Source organism: Coptis chinensis, chromosome 4 (assembly GCF_015680905.1).
Source record: "Coptis chinensis isolate HL-2020 chromosome 4, ASM1568090v1, whole genome shotgun sequence".
Classification (NCBI taxonomy): Eukaryota; Viridiplantae; Streptophyta; class Magnoliopsida; order Ranunculales; family Ranunculaceae; genus Coptis; species Coptis chinensis.
The window spans coordinates 84,939,509-84,966,471 of NC_141459.1; the positions used below are offsets into that span (position 1 = coordinate 84,939,509).

Sequence of the window (26,963 nt, forward strand, 5' to 3'; positions counted from 1 at the left end):
CTCCTTCAAGGAAAATGGGAATAACTTCAATTTTATAGCATCGTCACTAAACCGTTGTTGAAGCTTAACGGCCCCACGATATCCTCAAATTCTTTACGTGAAGATACGGATCTTCCTCATCCATTCCCTAAACTTAGGAAGTAGCCCAAGTAGATTGGGCTTTAACTCGAAAATGATTAGCATTAGTCGATTGGAGGAACGATGCAAGATGGTCGAGTTATCCTAAGTGGGATAGATAAACTCCTTAATGGATCTAGGTATTGGGCAACAACTTCGTTATTATTGCCTCCTTCCATTTTTATTTATTTTTTTTTATTATTTTTATTATTATTTTAAGACTTCTATGGATCTACACCCTAACAACAAAAGAAAACTAACTTAATACCTAAGACTATAATTAATGCAACGATGCACACACACAAATAATATCAAACAATTTTATTTCAAACCAGATTGAATTTTCAATAATGTCTAATATATTTGCTCCTAAACCCAAATAACACGAGGTTCAGGTGCAAAAAGCACCGCCACTCGATCCACGGTCAAAAGGGCTTTCCTAGTGAGCGGGCTAAAACCTCGTCCTAATGCAATATGCCTAAGGCCTGGGTCAAGGTGATTTAACCTTCCTAGATGCAAGAAACAATGAAAACAAGCAAAACACACAAAACAAACAAAATCCAAGCCCACAAAGGAAAAGAGACGCATTCTCCTGGCCTGGAGCCTTCGAGGTATTACTATGACGCCGGTGACGACAAAGAAGCAACTTCACAAAGTCCACAACAAAATCGACTATCAACTTTGTAAGAAAAAATCTTTGCTTAACTATCTGCAAAAATAACTAAAATTAAATACGAACTACTTAATTAATATAACTACAACTAAACTTAAACTACTTAATTACGATAAATAAGACTTTAAAACTCAATCAGGCTACTCATAATCAAGCAAATGGGCCAAAAACTTGATAGGAAATTAGTCATCCTAAATTAATAGACTAATCTAACCCTAATTAAACCGCAGGCGCCGCCTATCGTTGAAAATAGTCATGCGTAAATCGAGTCGATCCCATTGGGATTGCTACTTCCGGACAAACGAAAGTACTAAAAATATTACCTAACCTAATTCGACAATGTTGTTTTATAGAAATTTGGAATTATTATTAACTAAAGCTAATTATTTTAACTACGTTTAAAAACTATAAACTAAATAATGGGGTTTTATCAAATAGAGAGAATTCTAGGACTGTTGAATCCACCTTAGACTTTTGTTTATGTTTCTAGGAGTAATTTTAATATTCCAGATTTAATACGAGTAGCACGAGGGAAAGATAACCCTTGCTTTCTCGAAGATGTGATCGTGACAACTCTTAATTAAGCATGTATCTTCTAAAAGTTCAGCACTAATGATCAAATTCAAAAGATTACTCGTCTTTTTTACGACGAAAGTAATATCTAAACTCGTACAAACAGTTAAAACAGACTTAATCAATAGCTTAATTTAATATCGAACTATATTGCATGCATGACATACTATATGAAAGATAAATTCTTGCTATCAAATTACGAACTTAGAAGAATATAACGATATTAAACCAACTGGAAATCATCAAAATTAATCCCAAAGAAACACAAACATTAGCCTAAGGCTTCATCTGTCCTAGACTTTAGTTTAGCTGTACATAACAATGAATGGAAAAACGAAATCAAAAGAAGAATTAATCATTGCAAAACCGTAGTCCAGCAGCGGTGTCGTCTTCTCCACTTCGTCTGGTGCTCTCCAAGGATCTGGTGTTCTGTCTTATGTGTTCTGGAGCGCCCTCTCTACTGTTTCTCTCCTCTATTTATAATGGATTGGTTAGGGCAGTGTTTTATTTCGACTGGAATTCGAAGTCGGTGGCGAGAGATTCGGGTTTGGATCAGTTCGCGAATTGGAGGGAGAAGGAACTAAGGGCTTGATTCGGTGGTCCAAATGTATGGTGGGTTATATTGGTGTGGGCTTTTTTTATTTGGACTTTGGTGTTGATATGCTCGATCTGTATCGCCGGGATTTGAGGAGCTTTTGGCTCCTGTTCGTCAGAATGAGAATGGAAGGAGATATAAGACTTGATACGGTGCATCTCGGGTGGATGGTGAGCGGTGTGGCTCTTAGTGGGTATGGGATTTTGAGTATAAAAAGGCATACCGAAATTCAGCGCTTGATGGGTGCGGTTTTTATAATACCTTTGTTTTGATTCCATCCCACATGGCCGGTCTGGGAGAAAGAAATTCAAGGATAAAAATAAGCCTTGTGATACGAGGTTTAAAATATAGGTAAGGTTACCTTGTGATATGAGGTTTAATAAGGTTTAAGAAAAGTTGGCCCATAGCTTGCAAGTTTGTATTCTTCACGTGCATTTACCAATATTCATATCCATAGTCTTTGGCCTTGTTTCTCTACTAATGATCAGGTGCTAAGATACCAAGTCCAAATCAATAACGCTTCAATTCTCATTAGCAGACACGCAAACGGTATATTCCCAATATCGCAGGGCACCTCCATTGAACTGAACAACTAGCGCCAGATCAATCTAACCACAAGTTCGCACAATAATATCCTGGAATCTCGATAGTTTCAGCAGTTTTAATCAATAACTCCAATTCTCAGAAACCACCAAAAATACACTAACTACATCAAACGAATAAATTAAACGAACTAACTAATATAAAATTGAGCGTAAATATATAACATTTATGCGCTTATCACCTAGACACCATTAATAAAGCCAAGTTATTTATATTGTTTCAATGATGTCTTATTCTTCTTCTATTAATGATAGTCTCATGAATCTTAGCTAAACCTCCATTAGAGGGGTTTGATGAAGACTTTATCTATTAGTTAGAATTATTGCTTATTCAAGAGTTTCAGTCTAGAGATTAGTTTATTCACCATGAAAATAGGTTAAACTTCCTCTCATGTTAATTAATATTTGGTTAGAGATGCCATGAATAGTTAGGGATCAAATACTTAATCTTTATTGGTTAGGATTGCAATAATCTACACTAGCATATTAGAAATCAATCAAGGTGAAATCAGATCCCCCTAATCCCTTCTTCCCATTTAAAATCTTCATATTAAATTGCCTTAGTATAAACTAGATCATTAAATCTTCGTAATTAGTTATTTTTATCATATTAGTATAATTACAATCCGTTACTCTCATTGATATTGTTAGAATTGTTAAAACTATTGAAACTTTACGTCTAAACAACTAGGAGTGGAACAAAATTTTTACTCCACATATTGCATGATAAACGAGAGTAGAACTTTGATAACAATAGTATAAATTTATGTGTTTACTTATTCCTAGCATAATTAGTTAAGATTAGGAGTAAACTGCTATTTTTACTATTATCACGCGCACGCTTGCAAATAAGGTATATTAGGCGGTCTTGAGTGAAGGTAGAGTCTTGGTCAGCTCTCTATAAACAAAAAAAGTGTCTTGTCTTGGCCACAAGTGAATAACTAGGCATAAAAGTTTTAGGTTCAGGTCATGGGAGGGCAAGGAGTTGGTTGCACAACTCTTATGCACTTGAACAGTAGCAAAAAAAAATTTGAAGAAATTGCAAACATTGTTTTCAGTGTTGTGTTTGGAATAGTAAAAATAGTGTTTCTAAACTAAACATGTGTAATGTAAACGAACTAGATGGCAAGTGGCGCCATTTGATATCTACTTATTTGAACTACCAAAATAGTAATTATATTTGCATGAAACAGTAGAATTAATGAGATGCGTGAACAGTACTTATCAATATATAGAACTCTCTAAATCATGTGATAGAGGGAAGAGTCGTCGTGTTCATACCACTCTAGTCGTACATTACTTGAATGCAAGTCTAAATTAGTTAAATGTTTTTACTAGCGAGAGTAATATGATGTGAAAACAGTAGATAAATAGTGAATTAATGTATTAGAGAATATATTAATTAGAAGGGATTTATCCACCACACGATTCGATTGCCTATTAGTTTAGTCATCGAATTGCTTTCCTTGATCCCTAATAAGCAACCTACATCTCTATAGTCATTGTTTGACTACCAAGAGAGATTAGCACCCCCATAAATCTCTTTGATAGGGTTTCTAATCTCTAGTTCTCTGTTATGAGCTCTATCTCTAGACATTCACGGCGAAGAACTTGAAGTTCTTATGCAAAACGATATTAAAACTAACCACTAATCATCCTCACGTGGCTTCATAAACCCCCTCTAATGGAGGTTTAGCCTTGTGTCATCGGATTGGAATTAACTACGACAATAATATAAGACATAATGTAAAAAGACTTTGAATTAAATTGAATTGAATTTAGAAGCTTTATTGCTAAGGTTTAATGGAGGCTACAATGTTAACCCTAATTATAAACTAAAGAAAATAAAACCTAATTAAAACTAAACTAATTAGAGACTAATGAGAGGAAGGAGTTAAGTGTTTTGCCTTAATCCTTTTTATATAGGAGAGGGTTAGGGTTACATTTTCATGCATGGGTCAAAAAGGGATACTTTGGGCCTGTAATGTGAGCCCAAAGTCCATTAGGTTAAGTCTAAAGAGGCCACAGCTACTGAAAATTACTTATGTATCCTTCTCATCCACTTTTATAGCTCTGATTAGGGTAAGGCTAGGTCCATTGAAAAGCTGGTTCCAATCCGATTGTTTTGACATAAAGTAGGCCTAATTCTGAGGCCCAAGTCTAAAGATATAGTCTGTTGAAGTTCTATTGATTTTTATGTTCTTTTTCTACCCGAATTGACTTTGACTTCCCAGCTTTGACTGGGCTTGAAAAAGGTTTTTCTTCATAATTCCTGGGCTTTAAACGTAGAACTTCCTCGGCAATCATCTTGACTCAATTTTCATGCAAAAGCGGTGCCTTTAGTCATCTAATCAACTTCAAGTCCTGAAATGCACAAAAACACGTAAATATTACTAACTCTCATTTATTATAAATATAATTGACCTAAGTAGAATACTATTAAAGGGTTTAAACTATACTTTTTGGTGCTTATCAGAATTTCAAGCGCCTTCTACTTCTTTGTCACCTTCAATGCAAGATATCGTGTTGTATCAATTGGGAAGCAGATTTCTACGACAAGAATGGGTATTGTACTCCAATTGTTTATTTAATTTTGATGGACAATTTTATGTAGATTATTGGCTTGCTTGAAAAGGTTGAAGATGTCTTTTGGTACAAAGGCAATTTGAAACAAGACAAAGTTCACTTGGGAACTAGAAACCTTAGAGGAGAAAAGAAATTTTATATGGATTGAATTGCTACAAAGATGACAACATCGAGGTGAACCGCCAATTTTTATTTTCATTGTATTGTGAAATATATTTTACATCTTTTATATTTGCATCATATTACTCAATTGGATATATCTCCAAAATATTGCAACTACAACTTGGTCAGTACCTTTCAACCCCTCAATACCCTTCTCCCACTCCATATTCTTACACCACCACTCACCAGACACTCACCCTAGTGTACTTCAACCTCACATGCCACTTCTCCAAACCCTTCCACCACTATTATCGCCCTCCACAAAAAAATTTACTGCCAACAGCAATATCAGCACCCAAATTAACTACACCACCACCAATACCAGCACTCATATTACCTACACCACTACCCAAAATTTCCAACCCAAAACCTCAAACCATTCACCCAAGTCCTTCCATCAAAAATGTTATTGTAGTGATTGTTGAAACTAAAAACGATGTCCACAATCGCCATGTTGAGAATCAAAATTTTACTGAGGAGAATTATTTTGAAGTGGATATATATTAGTATGAAAAGAGAGTCACATTGCGAACACAACTCGAAGATGAGTTCTTTTAAAAAAGATGAAGTTGTTAAGGTTTCCATTGAAAAGCACGAACTCGAGGACGAGTTATTTGAAGAGGGGTAGAATATGATAGTCCAATCTTATTTGTCCAGAGAAACATCATTTTAATTTGATGATCCATATTATGATTTTTGTGAAAAAGTTGGTTGACGATGTTCGTGTTTGTCTCAAGAGTTTAATTTGTGTGAAATGCAAATATTTTATTTGAGAAGAATGAAGCTTCAAATCTACATGCATTTCGAAGTTTTAGAAGACCAATGAAAAAGCAAAAGAAAGGAAGCCATAACAAAAGATGGAAGATTCAAGTAATCAAGTCTATCACATCTCGCTCCACTAAAGCCTTCGTCATTCCAATGCATAACTTGAGGGTGAGTTATTTTAAAGATGAAGAGACTGATGAAGAACATAGAGTTCTAGTAGTCTAGTTTATGAGTTCTAGTAGCTAGTCTTAGAAGCTAGGTTACTATTATGATTTATGATATAGAATTATAGATAGGTTAGGAAAGTATTTTTCTAAGATGATTTGATAGAGTTCTCTATATAAAGATCGACTTAAGGGGACAAAAATTTTAATCAATCAATCATTATCATCAATAAACTTATGTTTCAATTTATCTCTTTTATGTTATATTGAACTTTTATATATTATTGCTTCTGCTATTCCGTCATGCGCCACAAATTGTAGCGTGCTTATCTTAGTTCTTTGTACATTTCCTTTTCATGAAGAAACTTTCCACATACTTTTTAAAAAAATAAATAAAAAATAAAAATGGATAGGCACATGTTGTTTATAGTTGGCTAAGATACCAAGTTGCTCAAGAAGTGGCCTTGCATTTGCAGTAATCTTGATAATAGCTAGCTGACCACTTGTAAGAAAATTAAATCTCTATATCATTCAATTCATTAAGTTGGTGCAAACATCTTAGTTACTCCTGTACTTGTTCCCCCCAAACATCTTAGTTACACTACTATATTTTTAGGGTAAATTCTATACTATAATCACTACTATTTATTATTATTTATTTATTTATTTATATGGGGAACCTAACATTTTAGGTGTGATGAATCTAGCATGCCATACACTCTATTCACAACTTTCATTCCTTTAAATTTATAAAACAAGGGGAAATGTTTAGGCTCCACAAGGATTGGCAAGGTGTAGCATTTATATTTACCATTGCGCCGCGCCCTAAAGTCAACAAATATAATTGGAATTGCTTACGTTTTAGAATTTAAAACTAAAAATTGAAAAATAATTATTGTAAACGATGTAATCCAGGTTCATAAGCTTGAACTCTAAAATCAGCAGAGGCCAGGGGCACTTGCTTCAAACATGGCCCATATAACAAATTTAAATTTAAAGCTAAAATTAGAAAGATAATTAATCACAAATTTTAAACTAAAAATAGAAAAGAAAAATTAAAATTAATGTAAAAGGCCATGGGCGCTTGCTTCAAACACGTCCCATATAACAAATTTAAATTTAAAGCTAAAATTAGAAAGATAATTAATCACAAATTTTAAACTAAAAATAGAAAAAAAAAATTAAAATTAATGTAAAAGGCCAGGGGCGCTTGCTTCAAACACGGCCCATATAACAAATTTAAATTTAAAGCTAAAATTAGAAAGATAATTAATCACAAATTTTAAACTAAAAATAGAAAAGAAAAATTAAAATTAAAATTAATGTAAAAGGCCAGGGGCGCTTGCTTCAAACATGGCCCATATAACAAATTTAAACTTAAAGCTAAAATTAGAAAGATAATTAATCACAAATTTCAAACTTAAAATAGAAAAGAAAAATTAAAATTAATGTAAAAGGTAATCTTACCAAGATTTCTAATAAATTAATTGTATGAGCTGGAGTTCTAGGCTGGAGGTCTAGGCTGGAAGCAACAGCTGGCACCGTAACGGCTACTCACCTACCACGATTTCTTACTGCGGTATACAGTGTGAGATTCTATGTACCCACAGATACGTATAGGACGCGTGCAAAATTTTTGTCCAGTTATACCCTTTACGTTTTCAAGATATACCAACATTACCAAGATGTTCTACTTGACATTTGACATCTATGATAAGAAGTTTCATGAAAAAATAATATCATAAAAAAAAATAAAAAAATAAAAAAACATTGAATATGTGTTTAGAAGAATTATATTGGGTTTGCTATTCAAAAAGGTTTTGCAGTTCAATTTGTTGCGCGCTTGACATCTTAATCCTTTGTATGATTTATTTCATAAAATTAATCAAATATATTCCTCGAAAAAAAAATCCGATATAGTAGGCTTAATTTGTTGAAGTTTTCCTCCTTTAAATTTGAATGTGGAATTGAATGTTAGCTTCTAGCTTTGCTTTTATTTATTAGCAAAATGCTGCTAAAATATGATTCTATGCGCCTTCCACACCGCCTCAAACACAGTTGAAAAATTATAAATTAATGTTTAGACCATTCTATTGAATAAACAAAATAGTAAAATCTAGATAAAAGTATATTGGATGAATATGTAAACAAAGGCATTATAAAAATTCTTTAATAAATATATATATTTTTAAAAAAAATAAAAGAGGAAAAATAAAACTACAAAAACCAACCAAGGGCATGATTGGAAAAGTGAAATGGTAATAAATATGTACATATGCCTCAAAACCGTATAGTTTATGTTACTATATATATATTCTGTAAGCTATAACAACTTCTTCCATTTCTCTATTCCAAGTTCCAATCTTCTTTTCTCCATCTTCTTCTTAGTGCATGAACTAGAAGTTTTGTTTCTACAACATAATGCCAAGAAGAAAGAAGAATTTCAAGAAAACTGAAGCTAGTGCTTCTCAACAACCCCACCATGACCTTGGACAAGAACAACAACCACCACCGGATCAACTACAACATGCGATGGAGGAATTGCAGCGACAGAAACAAGAAAGTCTATCAAAACAAAAGCAAAAGCAAGTAATAACAAATAATGAAGAAGAAAATCAAAAGGTTGTGGAAATGCCACCTCCAAGGCAAATTCATGATAAGAATCCTCTAAATGTAGTAGGAAAAAGAAAAGGAAAGGAACTGGAAGACGATGATGAGTATGCTCTTTTCTTTTTCTTTTTCTGTTTTGTCATTTGATTCTTCCTCTGTTCACGTCTCATTAAATTATGCATGGCATGTTATTTTTTTGTGATTAGTACTAAATCTTATATTTTTTTTCTTATAGAAGACATGGACATATCTTCGATGAGTTTCTATGGTTTCATTTTTTAGATCTAGTGGAGTAGTGGTGGTGACGGCGATTATATTCTTGTGTTGAGTTTATTTGTTGATTTCCTTGTATGTTGTGAGTTTTGATGTGATTCATTCATGCATACTGCATAGATTAATTTGGTTAGTTGTTGAAAGATTTGTTGATTTAGTATTCTCTTTGGTGTGTTTTATATGAGTTGATCATCCAAAGTTTACCATGCAGTGATCTTGCTTGACTTATCCTTAACTACTACATACTGACATCTTCCACAAGCAATCAGTGGTTTAATTTACTCTCTCTTTCTTTTTTCTTTTTCCTTTTTTTTTACACAAATATATATATATATATATATATATATTTTTTTTTTTTTTTTTTTTTTTCTGATTGCTTCAGGCTGCCTAAATTTTCATGAATCGTGCAATTAGAATAAGAATTTTTTTTTTTAAAAAAAAAAAACAAAGGAAAAATATGACAATCATGGTCAAATTTTATGGTTGAATAGTTAGATCTTTGGTATAACTGTATACCAACAGGACATTCTTTGATTGTGTTGGATTTTTTTCATTTGGTGATTTCTTGCATGTTTTTTTTTTTTTTTTATCCTCAATTTCCTCGTTGATTGGTTTCTGTTTCAATCAAGCAGCATTAATTTTCATTAGAAGGCCATTTAAACTAGAGTTAACACTCAACAGTGTACAAAAAGTGAGTTTTTTTTTTCTTCTCCACTATATTTATTTATTCTATATATACAGGGACGGAGCCAAGATTCAAAGTCAGGGGGTGCGTGATTATGTGCACACCCCACTCCTAAAAAAAAGTATGCAATTTTTTTTTTTTTTTCAGAAGGTCTAAACAATAAAAATCAACAAAATTATGCATTTATTTCAATTCACAAAACTAGAGTGCGACTACTAATAATTTAATATGGACTGATAAAATTAACTATTTAAGCCACTAATTGATACTACTATGTCTATATATATCTACATAATCTAGTCCACAAGTCTACACCAATTCAACAAATTGTTAACATTTTATAATATTATAAGTCTATATAACTCTACTATCATGTGGAGAAAACTATAAAAGATTAACATTGAAAGTAAAAAATTACCTTGTTTTGTTTTGTTTATTTTTTTTTAAGTGGAAATTTTATTTATAATGATAACGAGTCTTACAAATAATTAGGACAAGCGTGCAACAAAGCGCACTGCAAGTCCTTTCTAATTTTTTTTTTTTTTTGGGTTAAGGTCTGATGCTTGTTTAAGAATTGAAAGTGAAAGAAATGAGGGAGAGCTTACGTGTTTGTTATGGGTGATTAGAATTATACAAACTGACGAGTTGGGCTTTGGGCCTTTGACTATTTATTTTAGTCTTATCAACCCACCAAACATTCACAGACACAAATGATAAATGATAATTTTGTAAAGGCAAAAAAAGAAGTAAAAAAAAAGCAAGAAATGAGACTCTGCCCCTTGGTTCTAACTCGGTTGAGTATAAACTCCCTCCCATCGACCCATATCACATAATCTCCCTATTATTTAGGTCTCGTTAAATAATCTCTCTGTTTTCCAAAAAAGAGATCAAATCTGGTCTGTTTTTATTTCCCATTTTATCTTATTTTCTTTTTTACCCTTTTGGGATTGAAATTTTTCCGACTATATGTAAATGTATTTTTACATAGTCATATATATATATATATATATATATATATATATATATATATATATATATATATATATATATATATATATATATATATATATAGTAAAACTATATTTACATAGTCATTGGAGCTATAAAAACTTAAATTTATATAGTAACTTTTGGGATTAAAAATTTTCCGACACCTGACAGAATATATGTAAATGTATTTTTACATAGTCATATATATGTAAAACTATATTTATATAGTCATTGGAGCTATGAAAACTTAAATTTACATAGTAACTTTTGGGATTGAAAATTTTCCGACGACACCAGACAGAATATAAATTTAAATTTTTCTATGAAAAAAAATTTCATATGAAAATTTAAATTTAAATAGGTTAAGAAGACTGTGTAATTTTATATTGTCATATGTAAATACAAATTTACATAGGATGAGGTCAACCTGGTTTGTTCTTAAGCCGAAATTATAAGTAAAGATTGATGATGTCAGCCCGATTTTCACAGGGGTATTTTGGTCTGTTTTGGCTTTGATGTTATGTTTTTAAATAATAGGTTTTATGCATTTGTTCGCTTACAGGGGGTTTTTGTGCAACCATTTAAGTACCAGGGAGATTAAACTCATTGTCTGGAAAAAAAAAGTTGGTTTATTGAAATGTTTTTTATTTGTTTTTTTTTTTCAGTTGATTAGTTATGTGGGGGTGCCTTAGTGGAAGTTTGCTAAAAACATTAGAGGGGGGTGCGAGTCTTTATAGTTTGAAATTTTTTCTAGGCAATTAGTTATGCAAGAAATGAGGCTCAACCCCTTGGTTCTAACTCGGTTGAGTATAAACTTCCTCCCATCGACCCATATCACATAATCTCCCTATTATTTAGGTCTCGTTAAATAACCTCCCTGTTTTCCAAAAAATAGATAAAATCTGGTCTGTTTTTATTTCCCATTTTATCTTATTTCCTTTTTTACTCTTTTGGGATTGAAAATTTCTCGACACCTGACAGAATATATATAAATGTATTTTTACATAATCATATATATGTAAAACTATATTTATATAGTCATTGGAGCTATGAAAACTTAAATTTACATAGTAACTTTTGGGATTGAAAATTTTTCGACGACACCAGACAGAATATAAATTTAAATTTTTCTATGAAAAAAAATTTCATATGAAAATTTAAATTTAAATAGGTTAAGAAGACTGTGTAATTTTATATTGTCATATGTAAATACAAATTTACATAGGATGACGTCAGTCCGGTTTGTCCTTAAGCCGAAATTATAAGTAAAGATTGATGACATCAGCCCAGTTTTCACATGGGTATTTTGGTTTGTTTTGACTTTGATGTTATGTTTTAAATAATAAGGAGGTTTTACACATTTGTTTGATTATAGGGAGTTTTTGTGCAACCATTTAAGTACCAGTAAGATTAAACGCATGGTCTGATTAGTAATGTGGTAATAGAGCTTTTCTAATCTTAGGGTGGCAACCGTGCACACGTAGCCTATATCCATCTATGTATATATATTAGACTTCGACGATAGACAACTTTCGGTGGTGTTTATCCACTTAACTCTTATTCCTCTAACATTGATCTTCTCACTTTCACTTTGATCATATTGATTTCAGTGTTAAAGAATTTCCACAGTTTCAACTATTAAATCTTGTCTATCATGACAAACTTTTGCGTGTTTTGAGTCTGTCAGTTCTTTTTTGCATGTGATGTGTCTCTGATTCCTTAATTCAGCTCACTATTCTGGAGCAGGCCATAGAAGCCATCCTTAACTCCCATTCCATACGCTGCTTCAGTGACGAGTTTCCAACATCGAAGTTGGTATAACGTAACTTTTATGATTAACTTGAAGAGGTGTTTGCTGTGCACAAACTTATTTTGTTGAATATAACAAGGACACTTATATAAGGAACGAACAATATATTTTTTCAGTCTTTTCATATATTTCTGTAGCACAATTAGTTCAAGCAAGCGCTCTTATCTTCTATAGAATTTTCTTATTATTTTTATTAATGTACATTTGAAATGAATATGCTGCACTGGTAACGTAGTAATCTTTTTTTTTCCTGGTTGCAATTGAAATTAGTGCTATATACAATGGGATTAACCGCAATGTATCTGTTGTCACAACCATTCTATTGAAGCTAGCTTGAGTAGGACAAAGTGTGTTTGAGGTAAAATCCAATCCATATGACGCAGAGTAAATATTTGCTCTGTTTCTGAAGGACCAAGAGAGGGTAATCATCACCTAAAGCCCTCTCACTGCTTTATCTACTCACAGACAAAACAACACCCGTGCGGTTTGTGAGTACGCTTGTGTTGGTGAGACACTTCGAACTATTGCTAAGTGAACTGTAATTTATAGGCCAAGCATAAGGATCGTCGATCTTTCCCTTTATTGGTGCACCTTGTTAAGTTTAATTATCTCTGTACTTGAAATTGTAGAGTGGATGTAACTAACACACAACTGATAGATATTTGTTCATTTTTATGCATTTTGCAGATATATCGACATTGATCTGTCAACAATAAAACCACACTTGACATGCCCTATATGCTTAGGTACGCTTGGTACAATAATAATAGTTTGGTGACACTGATGAACGTACTTGTGTTGGTTCTCATAAGAAGATCCTCAATGTAATGTGCATTTCACATGTAGAATAGTTGTTGTCTATTTATCCACTGTGTACCTATTACATAGGCTTTCTCCTAAACGGATATGTTCGTGAGCAGTTTATATAGTGTCTTGAACAATTTTTTAATTTACACTTAATTAACTTGTTTAACGGACGATACTATATAAACTGTGCAAGACACTATATAACATGTCCGTTCAAGAGAAAGCTTGTTACACATTCAAAAACTGTACTTTGTAAGTTTTTGCCATGTATATTCAAATAGCAATATAGATCGAAATATTAATTTTTCGAGGTCATGGATGAAGTCTACCGGAAGCCCTTTGCCGGAATTTGATCAAGATCTATAATGACTTTTCTTTGATTGTAGCTGGAACTGTTGCTGCAATTAGAAAATTCATTGACACGATTTTTGTAGCCCCTCTTAGCCCTTAAAAAGATAATGAGTGTTCCTAAGTTTTCTTCACTAAAGCTTTTGGTAACGAACTTTATCAAATCTTATAACATTAAGAATTCTTTTAATTTTGATAGGTATCTTTCAGCAAGCACAAGTAGTAACCCTTTGCTTTCATCGCTTCTGTAAGGAATGTATTAATAAGTCGATGCGGCTGGGGTAAGTTTTATAGCTACATCCTTGAATTCATTTGTCGTGTAACACCATAAATTTTATTGTGCAGCATATTAACTTAACACTTTGCGACAGTAAGCATTTCATAGGAAAGTTCACGCTTACAGTCTGTTATTATGCAAACTAATAATTTAAGGTTGTACAGGAACCGCCAGTGCCCAACCTGCCGCAAAAGCTTACCAAGTAGGCGTTTTCTGAGAGAAGATCACTTGTGCAATCGACTTGTTGCGGCATTATATCCAAACATGAACAGTAGCTGGCAAGAGGATGTTGTATGTAACTTGGCTGAATATCACTTTTTGTCCTAATGCATACTTATTAGGTTGTTATTTAGTTTGACTCATTATACATATTATCAAAGTTTTACATCCCTTTTCCACTGTACGTCTGGCTGCAGGAGCTAACTGACGAGGAAAAGGCTCAAACCGAACAGGTAGAACAGCATTTAAGCTTACATATAATCTGACATCCAGAGTTTCAAGCCTTGTACCATTAGATGTAAATTGCTGAGGCCGCTCCACACAAAGCTTAATTGGTTTTGTGTGACATGGTCAATAGTTTGTTATCCGAAAACAATTTCAACTGCACCCTTTTGTTTGGCCAAACCACAGAAGTCAGACAATTCTCAGTTATGTTATATATATTTTCTCCAAAACTAGAAATTTTCTCGAACAAAACCGTTGTTGATTAATCCTATGCTAGTAAATTAGTAATAAAAGTTTTCCTTAAAGAAATGAATTCCACTATTGCACAAACATCTATCTGAACTCAGAAGTGTCCTCTGTTACATTAAGATACATGTTCATGCTTTGTTGGACAGATTCAAGCTGCATTTGCTGAAATGATACGAAAACAAGCAAAAGCAGTTCCAAACAGAGTGAAAACAGCAGGGGCCTCTGGCTCCAGGAAAAAATCACAGGGAAGTGGTCGGAGAGGACGGAGAAAAAAATCAAAATAATGGCATTCAAATATCTGATAATGATGAAGAAGCACAATGGACTGATGGAGGCAGAGATTCATCTTCTGCTGATCCGCCGTACTCACCCACAAACAGTGCAATGGAATTGGATATAAATGAACAAGTAGCAGTTACTGCAGAAGGTACTGGTCCAGCTAATAATGAATTTGTTAGTCTTTCAGGAGTGGGATCTTGGGGGAAGGGTCGTCAGCGCAGTCAGACTCTGCGTGGTACTGGCAGAGGCAGTAAGAATGGTCGAAAGGGAAACCACGTAAATAGGTTGGCTAATCACCTAGATCAACTCCGTATTGACAGAAACAATCAAGAGGTAAGAGGGCAATCTACTGCATTTCTTTCTTCTAACTTTCTTGTCTATATGCATTAACTAGTTCCATATAATTTTGGGGTTTCTATATTCAGTTGGACATATGCGTTGCTCTCATTGCTTTGAATGAACAAACTCTCCCGAGCTTGGAGCAACCATATGTTTCCTGCCAGCCAACATTTTCGGTGAAACAGCTATGCCAGGTGAAATTGCATTCCACCTCGATTTCCATCTAACTTTTGTTCTTAGTTTTTTATTTTTAAATTTTCCATTTTTATAATTTTTAACTAGCTGCATACATTGTGAGCAGTATGTTGCTGAGGAAACTCGTGTGCCACCCAGGGAAGTAGACATATTACTGGTAAGTGAGCCCAGTTTTGCAACTTCTGGATCATTGCCGTCATATGATCCGTCTAAAGGCGAGTTACAGTCACTACATCCTCAGGAAACAGTTGAAGGGCTGCAAACAAGTTGCACTAATACTGAAGGCGTGCTGGTGAGTTGTTCCTTCATGTATTGCAATTTATATGAATGCCCACTTTTCACATTGTTTAGTGACAATGGCTTTGCCTCTTCCATTTTAGGTACTGGGATATATGCGTAAGCCCTCTAATTGATGAAACATGGGCATTTTGATAATTCTTTCGTGATGAAGAGAGCTTTGACATTCTACACTTGGAGAAAGAAGGCATAGATTTTTGCGAGATCGATCAGAACATTGCTCCTCACATTTTTCATTGAAAATTGTTATTGTTATTCTTTATTATCTAGACAGTTATTTTTTGTGCTGAAAATCAAAATATTGATACAGCAACTTTGGTTTGTTTAAGCGATAATCCTTGACTTGGTTTTAATAATTTTGATTGCTTAACTGTCTCTTAATTGATCCGTGTCATGATTTATCTGATCGTAATACTTAGTTATCTTAAATGTTCTGTTAGAATCGGCAAATAATTTTAGAGAAACCTAATAATTATGTATTAAGCTTTGGTAAATGTAAATTGTTGGTTGAATTATTAGATATTTATGTTATATTCTCTGTTGATATGGTATGTGTCATGCTTGATGCTCATGAAATGTTTCACTTGGATTCTGATTAAGACTTACAGAGGTATATAGACTTATTGAGAAGGACAATTATATGTACCAGTTCTTCTTTTCCGTATGCAAAAGAAGGTGATGGCTTATGTTAGCAATCAGTAGCAGGCAAGAGTTAATAATTCATGAGAATCAGACAATATGTTAGGAATCTGTGATGATAATTTTGGTTAAGAGACACAGAAAAGCACCTCAACAAATTTAATAGAAGGTCTAAATTACTGTGACTGGCTCAGATTTTCCAGACTACAGTTTTTGATCGAGTAGAACTCCTGTGGAAAAGGAAACCGCGAAGTGTAGTTGTAGCATTAATAAGTTGTTTGATTGTTACACCTTATTAATTCAGTTTAGGTGCACTCTTTTTCTCCATCTGCAAGGTATGCAGAATCATTTGTTCTTTAATGAGGAATGTCAGAATAGAAATGTCATTGGTTAAAAAATCAAAGCAAATTCATTGAAGAAGAACAGAAGAGAGACGTCAAACTGAACATCTTGCCAAATTCATATTCTTCCCTACTTCAATTCTCTTGAAGATGATATCATTCTCTTTGATCTGCATGATGTTCAGACAAAATAAGTACTAGTTCGGTCCTCAATGCCATTACCAAATAGTTGTAACCCTAATACCTACATAAGTGGTGAGATGTATACACTGACTCGCATTGACACATATATAGGTGCTTCATTAGAAAAACCTATGTCAACTGAAAAAACTAAAGCACCAGAAGAAAAATATGTATACACTTTTACACTAATAAAGAAAACTTATATTACCTTGTTATATCAAAATTAAGCTTTATCTACAGTACGATGATTAACATTAAGCATTCTTCCCAAAATCTCGGTAAAAGGTTGCCTCATCTTCTCAGGAACTGGAAGTGGGTCACTGCAGTTTAGAATTAAATAAGTGCTAACATATAACTTGCATCCATTTCTTTGGAAAAAAGTAGGATTATTTTCATGTCCTTCATTTACCAACTTTCATATAACTCACTCTTTCAAAACTGGTTGTGTCCTAACAACCTTCTTCTGAGCATCCTCTTGTTCCGTCCGCTGCCTGTAATCCATTTCTCTCTGTATTTCCTCTTCTTGCCTCAATACACTGTTGAATTTTAAGGGTTCTGCTTTGTTGCATTTTTTGGATTCTGGCTTAGATGGTATCTACATAATACACATTTCAATATGTTAGTATTAATCAAAAAGGTATATAACGAAAAAAGACAAAATAAACACTAAAAGAATAATGGTTGGCACATAATTATTTACCAATGGTGGTCGGATCCTTCCATCTGTTGCAAAGTGAAATTCTTTGGGTTTTGTCACGCAGCGTTTTTTGTTAAAATATACACCAAGGCTCCCTTTGCTCGCAAAAATCTGTCCATTAGTAGTAAAAACCGGTTTTGAGGTAAACGTTTCAAACAGTATTTACATTGAAATAGAGTCGATCTGACTGTTCTATACTACCTTTTCAATTGGTGGCCTAGCCTTAAATTTCGGCATCCCCTCCTGTTCCATTTCTTTGGAACTTTGGATCCTAATATCACCAAGACAATAATTAGCCTTGTACTTTCCCTTGTAAGCTGTAAACAGAATATCTGTGCTTCAAAAGTTCAACACTACAAACCTGGGAGGGCGTGCTCGCTTTGACGTTTGTAGGTGGGGTGACTTTGGTTTTGTAAGATTACAAGGTTTCCCTCCATTCTTTCATAAGCAAAAAAGAAAAAAGTTTCCCTTTTCAATAACCTATTAGAATCTTCCGATATGTATTAGGGAAAAAAGAAAGTCGGTGGTTTGGTGTGCTGCATTGACTTGTGTTGCAATGTTACGCGTTTGACATTAAAAATCTAGGATTTGTATATAGCCAAATGAAGACCAAAATCAGGCACAACAAGAACACTTGCCAAATGAGGATCAAAATCAAGCACACTATATATACACTAAAAGAAGATTTTAATTCTCACCTGTCTTATTCTTTCAGCTTCTAGCTTTTGCCGTTTACTTGCTTGATTTTCTTGAACAGAATCAGCTATATTCTTCATTATACTAACAGAAGATCGAGTTACAAATAAGCAAAGCAATCAATATACCGGAAAACCAACGGTTTAATGCATAAATAGTATACATAGATAAATGAAAGCAATCAATGAATACATTCTTACACAAATTTGTTTTATGCGTGCAGGCAACTTGCAATGAGTGACACCGACTACCAGCCTTTACAGTAGAAGTGCTTCTCTCTGAACAAGGTATCTCTTTACGTTTCAAGTTCTTCTTTGAGGTGTTGGTCTGAACTCCCCTTTCCTAGAACTGGTCGATCGAGCGTGATTCTGTTGCTGCTGGAAATCGCACGTAACATCAAAAGAACATTAATGTGGGAACAAAAACAATTTTGAAAATGGTAAAACCTTGTATTTTGAATAACACTTACGCGAAGTTACAGAAGCCCAGATAACTCTTAATTATTTCTATTCTGAACACGTACTTTAAGTTACTCTTCCAGTCGAAGTACTGCAAGTCTGCAAGTAAAGGTCGCGATTACAAAATTAATCAAGAGCGCAAGTACTAAGTTTGACAGTTTAATTTTGCCCAGTTATATAAAACAGATAATTCATTGCAAGAATACATACAAAACCTATCAGTCCCTCAAGAAAATGACCATAAATTCACTTCTTCTAGTACCATAATTTCATCTTTAGCATAGCATAAAGCATCTTCGGCGTTGATACACGAGAGAGTGTAGGTTGAAGATGTGGTCCCTAAACAATCTTCTGTACAATGTAACAATTCTTCTTTAAATTTATCGATTATGGTGTTACCGTGTTAGCAAGCTTCAAGTAAATATAGTAGACTTGTTGGACGTACGGTTAGTGGGAGGGAGCGGTTAGTGCTTTTTAACGGTCTCAAATTTGAAACAAGGGAAATGTAGTTCCAACAGAATTACAACTTTTTGTATCAACCAAATTGGGCTAGAAGCCCAAATGTTGTGTTTAAAAGCCCAAACTGGTTGGTGTATTAATAGAACAGTTTTCTAACTTTACCCCCCTAGAACTTAGGCCAATTAGCTTTACCCCCAGTTCTTTCATCTAGAGGTTTACCCCCCCAAGATCACACCACATCCAAGTCAAATGTTATCTTTTTGGTCAATGCATGTAAAAAGATTTTATTGCCTTTTGCCCTTTTAATAGTTTTCTAGAGGTTTACCCTCCCCCTCCCAAGATCACACCACATCCAAGTCAAATGTTATATTTTTGGTCAATGCATGTAAAAAGACTTTATTGCCTTTTGCCCTTTTAATAGTTTTCTAGCTTTATCCCCCCCTTTTGAACTTAGGCCAATTAGCTTTATCCCCCCAGTTCTTTCATCTAGAGGTTTATCCCCTAAAACTTAGACCAATTAGATTTACCACCTCAATTCTTTCATCTATTACCCCAAGACCATTAACACATCAAGTCAATCGAGTTTGGTTGTAATATTTTGGTCAAGATAAATGAAAAGACTCTAATGCCCTTTTTTAGGTATAATTACATAAATACCATGTGACTTTGGCAAAGATAAAATTAGAATTCAAATCATCTATGACACATGTCATGATCTTGTGAACTCTATTCGACGGCCATACACCATCACTACCATCACTGTAGCATTATATTCTCCAAGCCATATACCACTACCACATAAAAATACTTCATTGCCCTTTCACGGTTGGTTTTCTCCTAGCATACATGTAGCTTTTAACAACCGTGAAGTTAATTATGTAATTTCATAATGTTAAGGATGTAGATGTCATTTGATAAGGATTAGTGGTAGCCATCGGATAGAGTTCACAAAATCATGACATGTGTCCTAGATGATTTGAATTCCAATTTTGTATTTGCCAAAATCACAGGGTATTTATGTAATTATACCTAGAAAAGGGCATTAGAGTCTTTTCATTTGTCTTGACCAAAAACATCACGGTCAAACTCAGTTGACTTGGATGTGTTGTGGTCTTAGGGGCGAGGGTAAACCTCCAGATGAAATAACAAGGGGGGTAAAGCTAATTGGCCTAGGTTCTAGGGGGGTAAACCTCTAGATGAAAGAATTGGGGGGATAAAACTATAATTGGCCTAAGTTCTGGGGGGGGGGGGGGGGAGCTAAAAACTATTAAAAAGGGCAATAAAGTCTTTTTACATGTATTGACCAAAAAGATAACAGTTGATTTGGATGTGGTGTGATCTTGGGGGGAGTAAACCTCTAAATGAAAGAACTGGGGGGGTAAAGCTAATTGGCCTAAGTTCTGGGGGGGTAAAGCTAGAAAACTGTTAATAAAAAGTTAGAAACATATCCTAACTTGGGCTTAGATCCTAGAGCAACAGGATTTAGAAATCCTAAACCGACGACAAATTCATCAGTTCAGGATTTAAAAAACTACTTTATATTGGGATCATGCTATTACTGTAATTGGTGCCAGTATAAATAAACAGTACCCAAACTTTATGGGGAAAAAACGTTCAAGAGAAAATATGGGTAATAGGTTGTCGTCAAGTGGTGCGGTTTGTGAAGAATCAAGATTTTTAACAGTTGAGAAATGTTGCTTTGGGCCTAAAAAATCCCAAGGCCCAAGTCACCCCCCAAGGCCCAAGCACGACCTAACCTAATCTTCTTCTTTTTTTTTTTGTGAGAATAATGAATCTTCAACCTTTCTTAGTGAGGGAAATCTTTTTCTAAGTGAGAGAGATTATGAGAGAACTAAACCAAGAAGAAAAGAGAGTGAACATTCTTTGTGAGTGTGAGTGATACATTCTAAGTGAATGTTGAGTGCTTCTCTTTGTAATCTTGTATCTAGTACATCTAATCTATCAAAGGCTCGCCGTGTGGACGTAGGTAAATTGTCAAACCACGTAAAACTTGGTTTTGTGTGAGTATGCTTTTATCTTCTCTATTTAGTTTATATGCTTGTGTTGATTGGGTGTTGCTTGGGAGTTGTTGAATAGTCTTGTTGGTAGTTTGTTGTTAATCGCTTCCGCGTTAGGCACAACAATTGTTATCGGAGCGAGGTTTACGACCTTGGATTTTGAGCTTTTGTAAAGAACCATAGTGCTCTGAATGTGCTTAGACAAGGTGTTCGATAAAATTCCGGAGTGGTTATTTTTTCTTATGGGTTGCTTAGTGCGACTTGGGGAAATGGCTCCTAAGATGTCAAACGCAAGGTTTGAAGTAGAGAAGTTTAACGGCAAGAATAAGTTTGGGATTTAGCAAGTCCAAGTTAAGGACACCCTTATCCAACAAGGTTTGCACAAGGCGCTGAAAGGGATTAAAACAAAGCCAGCGACAATGTCTAATGATGACTGGGAAGAGTTTGATCTCCAAGCATGTTCATCTATCCGATTATGTCTTGTGAACGAGGTCATGTATAATGTGATGGAAGAAAATACTACCGCCAGTATTTTGCTTAAATTAGAGTCAATGTATATGACCAAGAGCATGACGAATAAGATGTACCTTAAGAAGCGTCTTTATAGGTATATGATGGTGGATGGTTCAACGATGCAAGAGTACGTTAGTGAGTTTCGCCGAAGCCTCTCGAATTATTTGAATGTTGGCATGAAAATGGATGACGAGGATCAAGCGGCATGTTTAATATTCTCTTTGCCCGAGAGCCCGAGAGCTATGAGCATTTGATGACTACTTTTATGAACCGAGAAGATGTTGATCTTGAAGAAGTTCAAAATGCACTTCTTTCTTATGAGTTGATGAAAAAGGCACGATTAGAGAGTAGTGTCGATAATGCACAAGGGTTAGTGGCAAGAGGAAGGTCGCATGAAAAGGCCTCTACAAGTAATGAGAGGTCTTGGTCTATGTCAAAGAAGCCGTTGAAACATGTGAAGTGCTACAATTGTAATGAAAAGGGATATTACGCAAGTAATTGTCCTTACTTGAAGAAAAGTAACAAGAAAGATGGTAATAAGAAAGGTAAAACTCAAGTGGAGGCAAGTTATGCTTCGGGTTCCGAAAGGGAAGATGTGAGTCTTTGTGTATCCACACAAGAGTATATGGCCGATCGATGGATTCTTGATTCCGGGTGTTCCTACCATATGTGCCCGAATAGAAAGTGGTTTACTTCTTATAAGAGCATTGATAGTGGTTCCATTTTGATGAGTAATAACCATGCGTGCAAGATGGTTGGGATTGGAACTATACAGATTAAGATGCATGATGGTATTGTGAGGACTCTAAATGATGTGAGACATATTCCAGAGCTAAAGAAGAACCTTATATCTCTTGGTACCTTGGATTCCAAAAGCCACAAGTTTGTGGGAGAAGGTGGAGTCCTAAAGATTGTTAGTGACTCTTTAGTTGTGATGAAGGGCCAAAGACATGGAACCTTATATACTTTGATGGTAGTACGGTGACAGACAATGTAGCAGTGGATACATGTAGTGATGATTCTGAGTGCACTAAGATGTGGCATATCTGTTTAGGGCATATGAGTGAACGGGGTTTGTCTGAGTTGTGCAAATGAGGGTTCTTGAAGGACTTGAAGAAGCCAAGCATGGGGTTCTATGAGCATTATGTATATGGGAAGTAGTGCAGAGTCAAGTTCAGTTCGATCAAGCAAGCACAAGACAACGGGCATCCTTGATTATGTGCATACGGATGTTTAGGGACCCTCCAGAGTGGCTTCAAAAGGAGGTAACCGTTATTATGTCTCATTCATTGATGATCATACTTGCTATGTGTAGGTGTATATGATTAAAACCAAAGATAAAGTGTTTGAGATATTTAAAAAATGGAAGGCAAGGGTTGAGAATTGCACAGAAAGAAATGTGAAGACTTTACGGTCTGACAATGGTACTGAATATACTAATGATCCTTTCTAAGAGTTTTGTGCACAACATGGTATTGCTAGACACTAGACAGTCAGGGGCATGCCTCAGCAGAATAGGATGGCAGAGAGGATGAATAGAACATTGCTTGAAAGAGTGGGATGTCTAATGCTAGTCTTGGCAAAGAGTATTGGGCAGAAGCAGTGTCCATGGTGTGTTACTTGTATAATAGGTCACCGTTTGTGGCAATAGATTGCAAGACACCTTATGAGGTGTGGTCAGGGAAACCTGCTGATTACAGTATTTTGTGAATGTTTGGATCTACAGTTTACTACTATATAAGGGAAAACAAGCTTGATCCTAGAGCTAAGAAGGCAATATTCTTGGGCTTCGCAAATGGGGTAAAGGGATACAGATTATGGTGTCTTGAAGACAACAAGTTCCTGGCCAGTAGAGATGTTACCTTTGACAAGACTTTGGTGCTAAACTTTAGCAAACCGGAGAAAGCTGGGCAAAGTGGTGATTCTATGGAAACTCAGGCTACTGAGCTTGATTTGTCTGATGCAGCAGACGATTGGTTGGTTCATGATGATGTCCAAAATCATGGAACCACACAGCAACCAGAAGAAGAGTATGAGCATCCGCAACTTGAGTTGGCTAGCACTAGGCCAAAGAGACAAGTTAAGTTAGTCCACAAGTATTGGCATAATAAGCCGGTGAAACATTATGGTCAGGTGGATCTAGTAGCATATGTACTGAATATTGAAAGTGATGAGCCAGATAGCTTCAAAGAAGCTGTTAGAAATGCACATTATAGCGATTGGTTGGTAGCTACGCAAGATGAGATGGAATCTCTTAATAAGAATCACACATGGGACCTGGTTTTGTTGCCTAAGGGCAAGCGGGCTATCAGTAGCAAATGGGTGTTCATAAAGAAAGAGGTCTTTCGTAAGACGGGTGATACCGGGTTCAAAGCAAGAGTGATAGCAAAGGGTTTCTCACAAAAGGAAGGAGTTGATTATAATGAGGTTTTCTCACTTGTGGTCAAGCATACTTCTATCAGTGTGTTATTAAGTTTGGTAGCTTACTTCGATTTGGAGTTGGAGCAACTTGATATGAAAACATCTTTCTTGCATGGCGACTTAGTGGAAGGGATCCATATGAGACAATCGGAAAGTTTTGTTGTTGTTGAGAAAGATGATCATGTGTGCAAGCTAAATAGGTCATTGTATGGTTTAAAGCAATCGCCAAGGAAATGGTACAAGCGCTTTGTGATAAATGGGAAAACGATAGTTTTACCTACGAATAAGTAACGAGACTTCAACGTAAGTAAAACTAAAACTATTTTACGCTTAATATTATCAAAGTTTTCTACTCTCGATGCTATTGAAATAAGTTTGAGTAGAAGATTCGTTCCACTCCTAGTTCTTTAGAATTCTAAGTTAACGACGATTATCAGTCTATCAAAGTCAATTAGAGTAACGATGGAAATTATACTATGATGGTAAATCAACTACTCAAGATGCGATAATTAAAATACGGAAATACTAAATTGATACTATGATAAGGAATTAGGGGGATTTGATTCCACCATAATTCAACTTAGTCAACTAACAAAGAAATGTCATAATCCGAATTGCGATGCTTTCACATAGCAATTGGGTCTTCCTAATCCCTAATTGTTCATGGTAATCTCTACCAACTAACAACTAGCATGTAAAACAATCAAACTCATTCTCATGGTAAACTAATTGTTTTCTAGAATGGAATAGAATATTATGAACTATTCTACGCTAACAACAATCAAGTTTTATCAAAGCTTCTTCAAACCCCTCTAATGGAGGTTTTAGCCTTGAATCATTATACTATCATTTCTAAAACGAGAACAACTAGCACAACTCATTATTGAATAAATGATTAAACTTCATAAATCTAATTTAACAATAGTCTAAGATTCAAAATGAATTAAAACAAGATTTAAAACTAATTTAGAACTAAGATGATGATTAACTAATTATCAAATTAAGACAAACTAATTATGAATTAAAGATTGAATTCGAAATTAAATATTGAAATATAAACTAAGTATTTTATTCTAAATTCAAAACTTGTTCTAACAACTAATAAAATTGACAACTAACTATATTAATCTATAAAAACTAATTTAATGAATTAAAATTAATTCTATTTTACAAAAAAAACTAAATTTTTTGAACTAGAACTAGGTTTAGATCTAGATCCCTTAAGAGCTAAGCTTTTGTCTCTTGATATAAAATACCTAGATCCACACATTCGTGCATGGGCTGAGGAGCCATGTTTTAGGCCGAAAAATCGAGCCCAAAACCCAATTTTGTTGAATCCAAGACTTCCCATTCTGGTTGTGTTACTGTAGCACGAGTTTTCACCAACTTATACTACTTTGATCGAATCAAGGTCTGGACCATTGAAAAGAGCTTTCTAAGCCGGTCATTTTGATATAAAATGGGCCCAAATCCGAGGTCTGAGCCCAAAGATATAGCATTTTGAAATTTTATTGACTTTTCTTCAGCTTTCTAATCCGGTTTGACTTTCACTTAACATCTTTGACTTGGGCTTTTTAAGGGTTTTTTTTCTCCATGAAACTTGGCTTTCTTCATATAACTTTTATAGCAATCACTTTAGCTCCTTTTAGCGCCTAATTAGTAACGAATTTATATTTATTCAACTCCGAAGCTTGAAATACTCAAAAGCACGTAATTAGTGATAAATTTATATTATTAATCGCATAATTGGTCTAACAGCAATATTGTTAAGGGGTTAAAACTACAGTTTTAGGCTCTTATCAAACCACCCCCAAACAACATTTTGCTTGTCCTCAAGCAAATATGAGAAATTATAATAAGTGACCAAAAATGGAGTTCTAACTAGTATCGTTTCGCCAAGTGCGATTTCATTGACCATATACAACAAGGCCTCAAACCACTAGAAATTCCCTAGTGGATGAGTTATAGCCTCATGAGAGTTTTCGAGTGAAGGTACTCACAAACTTCATCTATACTACAACGACTAAGAAATACAACTATTGTTTCCTTATTTATTCTCAAATATCTATACATCTCACTAGCAATAAATACAGAATAGTCAAGTCGAAACCTAAGCTAATATATGCATAATAATCAATCATCTACGAATAAACATATATATAATAAGCAATACTATGAAATGCACTAACAGGTCCGTTTCTAAAACTTTGGAATAACGTCCTTAAGTAGGTCCTCACATAAATATCAAGACAAAAACACTCTGATTTTTCCGCTCAAGTTTCGCTACCAAGATATTTAATGGAAGCGATGGGCACACTTTACCTTACGATCTCAATGACACACAAGGAAGCCGAAGTCGATCAAACACATTTGCCACTTATTATCACACTAACCTATTTCTAATTGAGTTAGAGGTCTTTATTAGGTGTTGCGAGGATTAGGTGATGGTTTAAGAATGAAGGAAATGGATATTAAAAAAGAACCAGTCTGAGACAATAGAGTCTTCATATTATGTAACTAGAGAAAACCTTGTTCTTACTTTGCTTCTACACTTTATTTCCATTCTTAGCCATTTTTTTTCTTTTCTTTGGCTTTTGACTCCTTTAATTCTGTTTTTGGAGTTCTAACTCTTTATTTTATTTTTTTTTATTTTTTTATTTTTTTATATTTGGATGGAAACTTTCTTTTCTTATTTGAA

General features: G+C 34.5%; 3 protein-coding genes across 5 annotated transcripts; 2 read left to right on the top strand and 1 right to left on the bottom strand.

Annotated features, from left to right (window-relative positions):
* The first annotated feature begins 8,619 nt into the window (after positions 1–8,619).
* Positions 8,620–16,210, top strand: LOC147505266 (putative E3 ubiquitin-protein ligase RING1a). Of its 2 annotated transcripts, none has more exons than XM_086557854.1 (9): positions 8,620–8,954; positions 13,293–13,351; positions 13,960–14,041; positions 14,202–14,328; positions 14,454–14,489; positions 14,877–15,342; positions 15,435–15,542; positions 15,650–15,835; positions 15,924–16,210. In XM_086557854.1, exons 1-6 carry the CDS (start codon positions 8,659–8,661, stop codon positions 15,012–15,014), a joined length of 738 nt encoding a protein of 245 aa, XP_086413980.1. In that variant the 5' UTR covers positions 8,620–8,658; the 3' UTR covers positions 15,015–15,342; positions 15,435–15,542; positions 15,650–15,835; positions 15,924–16,210. The 2 variants fall into 2 exon arrangements, with proteins under 2 accessions (XP_086413980.1, XP_086413981.1); XM_086557855.1 differs by lacking the exon at positions 8,620–8,954 and adding an exon at positions 12,270–12,643.
* LOC147505267 (putative E3 ubiquitin-protein ligase RING1b) lies at positions 15,115–16,439 on the top strand. Its single transcript, XM_086605503.1, has 5 exons — positions 15,115–15,342; positions 15,435–15,542; positions 15,650–15,835; positions 15,924–15,939; positions 16,360–16,439. Exons 1-5 carry the CDS (start codon positions 15,115–15,117, stop codon positions 16,437–16,439), a joined length of 618 nt encoding a protein of 205 aa, XP_086461629.1.
* Positions 16,440–16,861: 422 nt separating this feature from the next.
* On the bottom strand, positions 16,862–19,248 carry LOC147505268 (protein TPX2-like). 2 transcript variants are annotated; one of them, XM_086604121.1, is made up of 9 exons: positions 18,866–18,953; positions 18,597–18,770; positions 18,399–18,480; positions 18,062–18,138; positions 17,902–17,971; positions 17,704–17,811; positions 17,432–17,598; positions 17,212–17,323; positions 16,862–16,990 (listed from the first exon to the last, which is right to left on the bottom strand). In XM_086604121.1, the coding sequence occupies exons 3-8, from the start codon at positions 18,474–18,476 to the stop codon at positions 17,227–17,229; spliced, it is 597 nt and encodes a 198-aa protein (XP_086460247.1). In that variant the 5' UTR covers positions 18,477–18,480; positions 18,597–18,770; positions 18,866–18,953; the 3' UTR covers positions 16,862–16,990; positions 17,212–17,226. The 2 variants fall into 2 exon arrangements, with proteins under 2 accessions (XP_086460247.1, XP_086460246.1); XM_086604120.1 differs by lacking the exon at positions 16,862–16,990 and adding an exon at positions 19,065–19,248 and having other exon boundaries at positions 17,193–17,323; positions 18,597–18,773.
* Positions 19,249–26,963: the final 7,715 nt, after the last annotated feature.

Coding starts and splice junctions, on each gene's coding strand:
- LOC147505266 (XM_086557854.1), top strand. CDS start 8,659: ATGCCAAGAAGAAAGAAGAATTTCAAGAAAACTGAAGCTAGTGCTTCT. Junction 8,955..13,292: donor GAACTGGAAGACGATGATGA/GTATGCTCTTTT, acceptor TGCATTTTGCAG/ATATATCGACATTGATCTGT. Junction 14,490..14,876: donor AAAAGGCTCAAACCGAACAG/GTAGAACAGCAT, acceptor TTTGTTGGACAG/ATTCAAGCTGCATTTGCTGA.
- LOC147505267 (XM_086605503.1), top strand. CDS start 15,115: ATGGAATTGGATATAAATGAACAAGTAGCAGTTACTGCAGAAGGTACT. Junction 15,343..15,434: donor TTGACAGAAACAATCAAGAG/GTAAGAGGGCAA, acceptor TTCTATATTCAG/TTGGACATATGCGTTGCTCT. Junction 15,543..15,649: donor CGGTGAAACAGCTATGCCAG/GTGAAATTGCAT, acceptor CATTGTGAGCAG/TATGTTGCTGAGGAAACTCG.
- LOC147505268 (XM_086604121.1), bottom strand. CDS start 18,476: ATGAAGAATATAGCTGATTCTGTTCAAGAAAATCAAGCAAGTAAACGG. Junction 18,139..18,398: donor AAGCTGAAAGAATAAGACAG/GTGAGAATTAAA, acceptor TGCTTATGAAAG/AATGGAGGGAAACCTTGTAA. Junction 17,812..17,901: donor CTAGGCCACCAATTGAAAAG/GTAGTATAGAAC, acceptor ACTAATGGACAG/ATTTTTGCGAGCAAAGGGAG.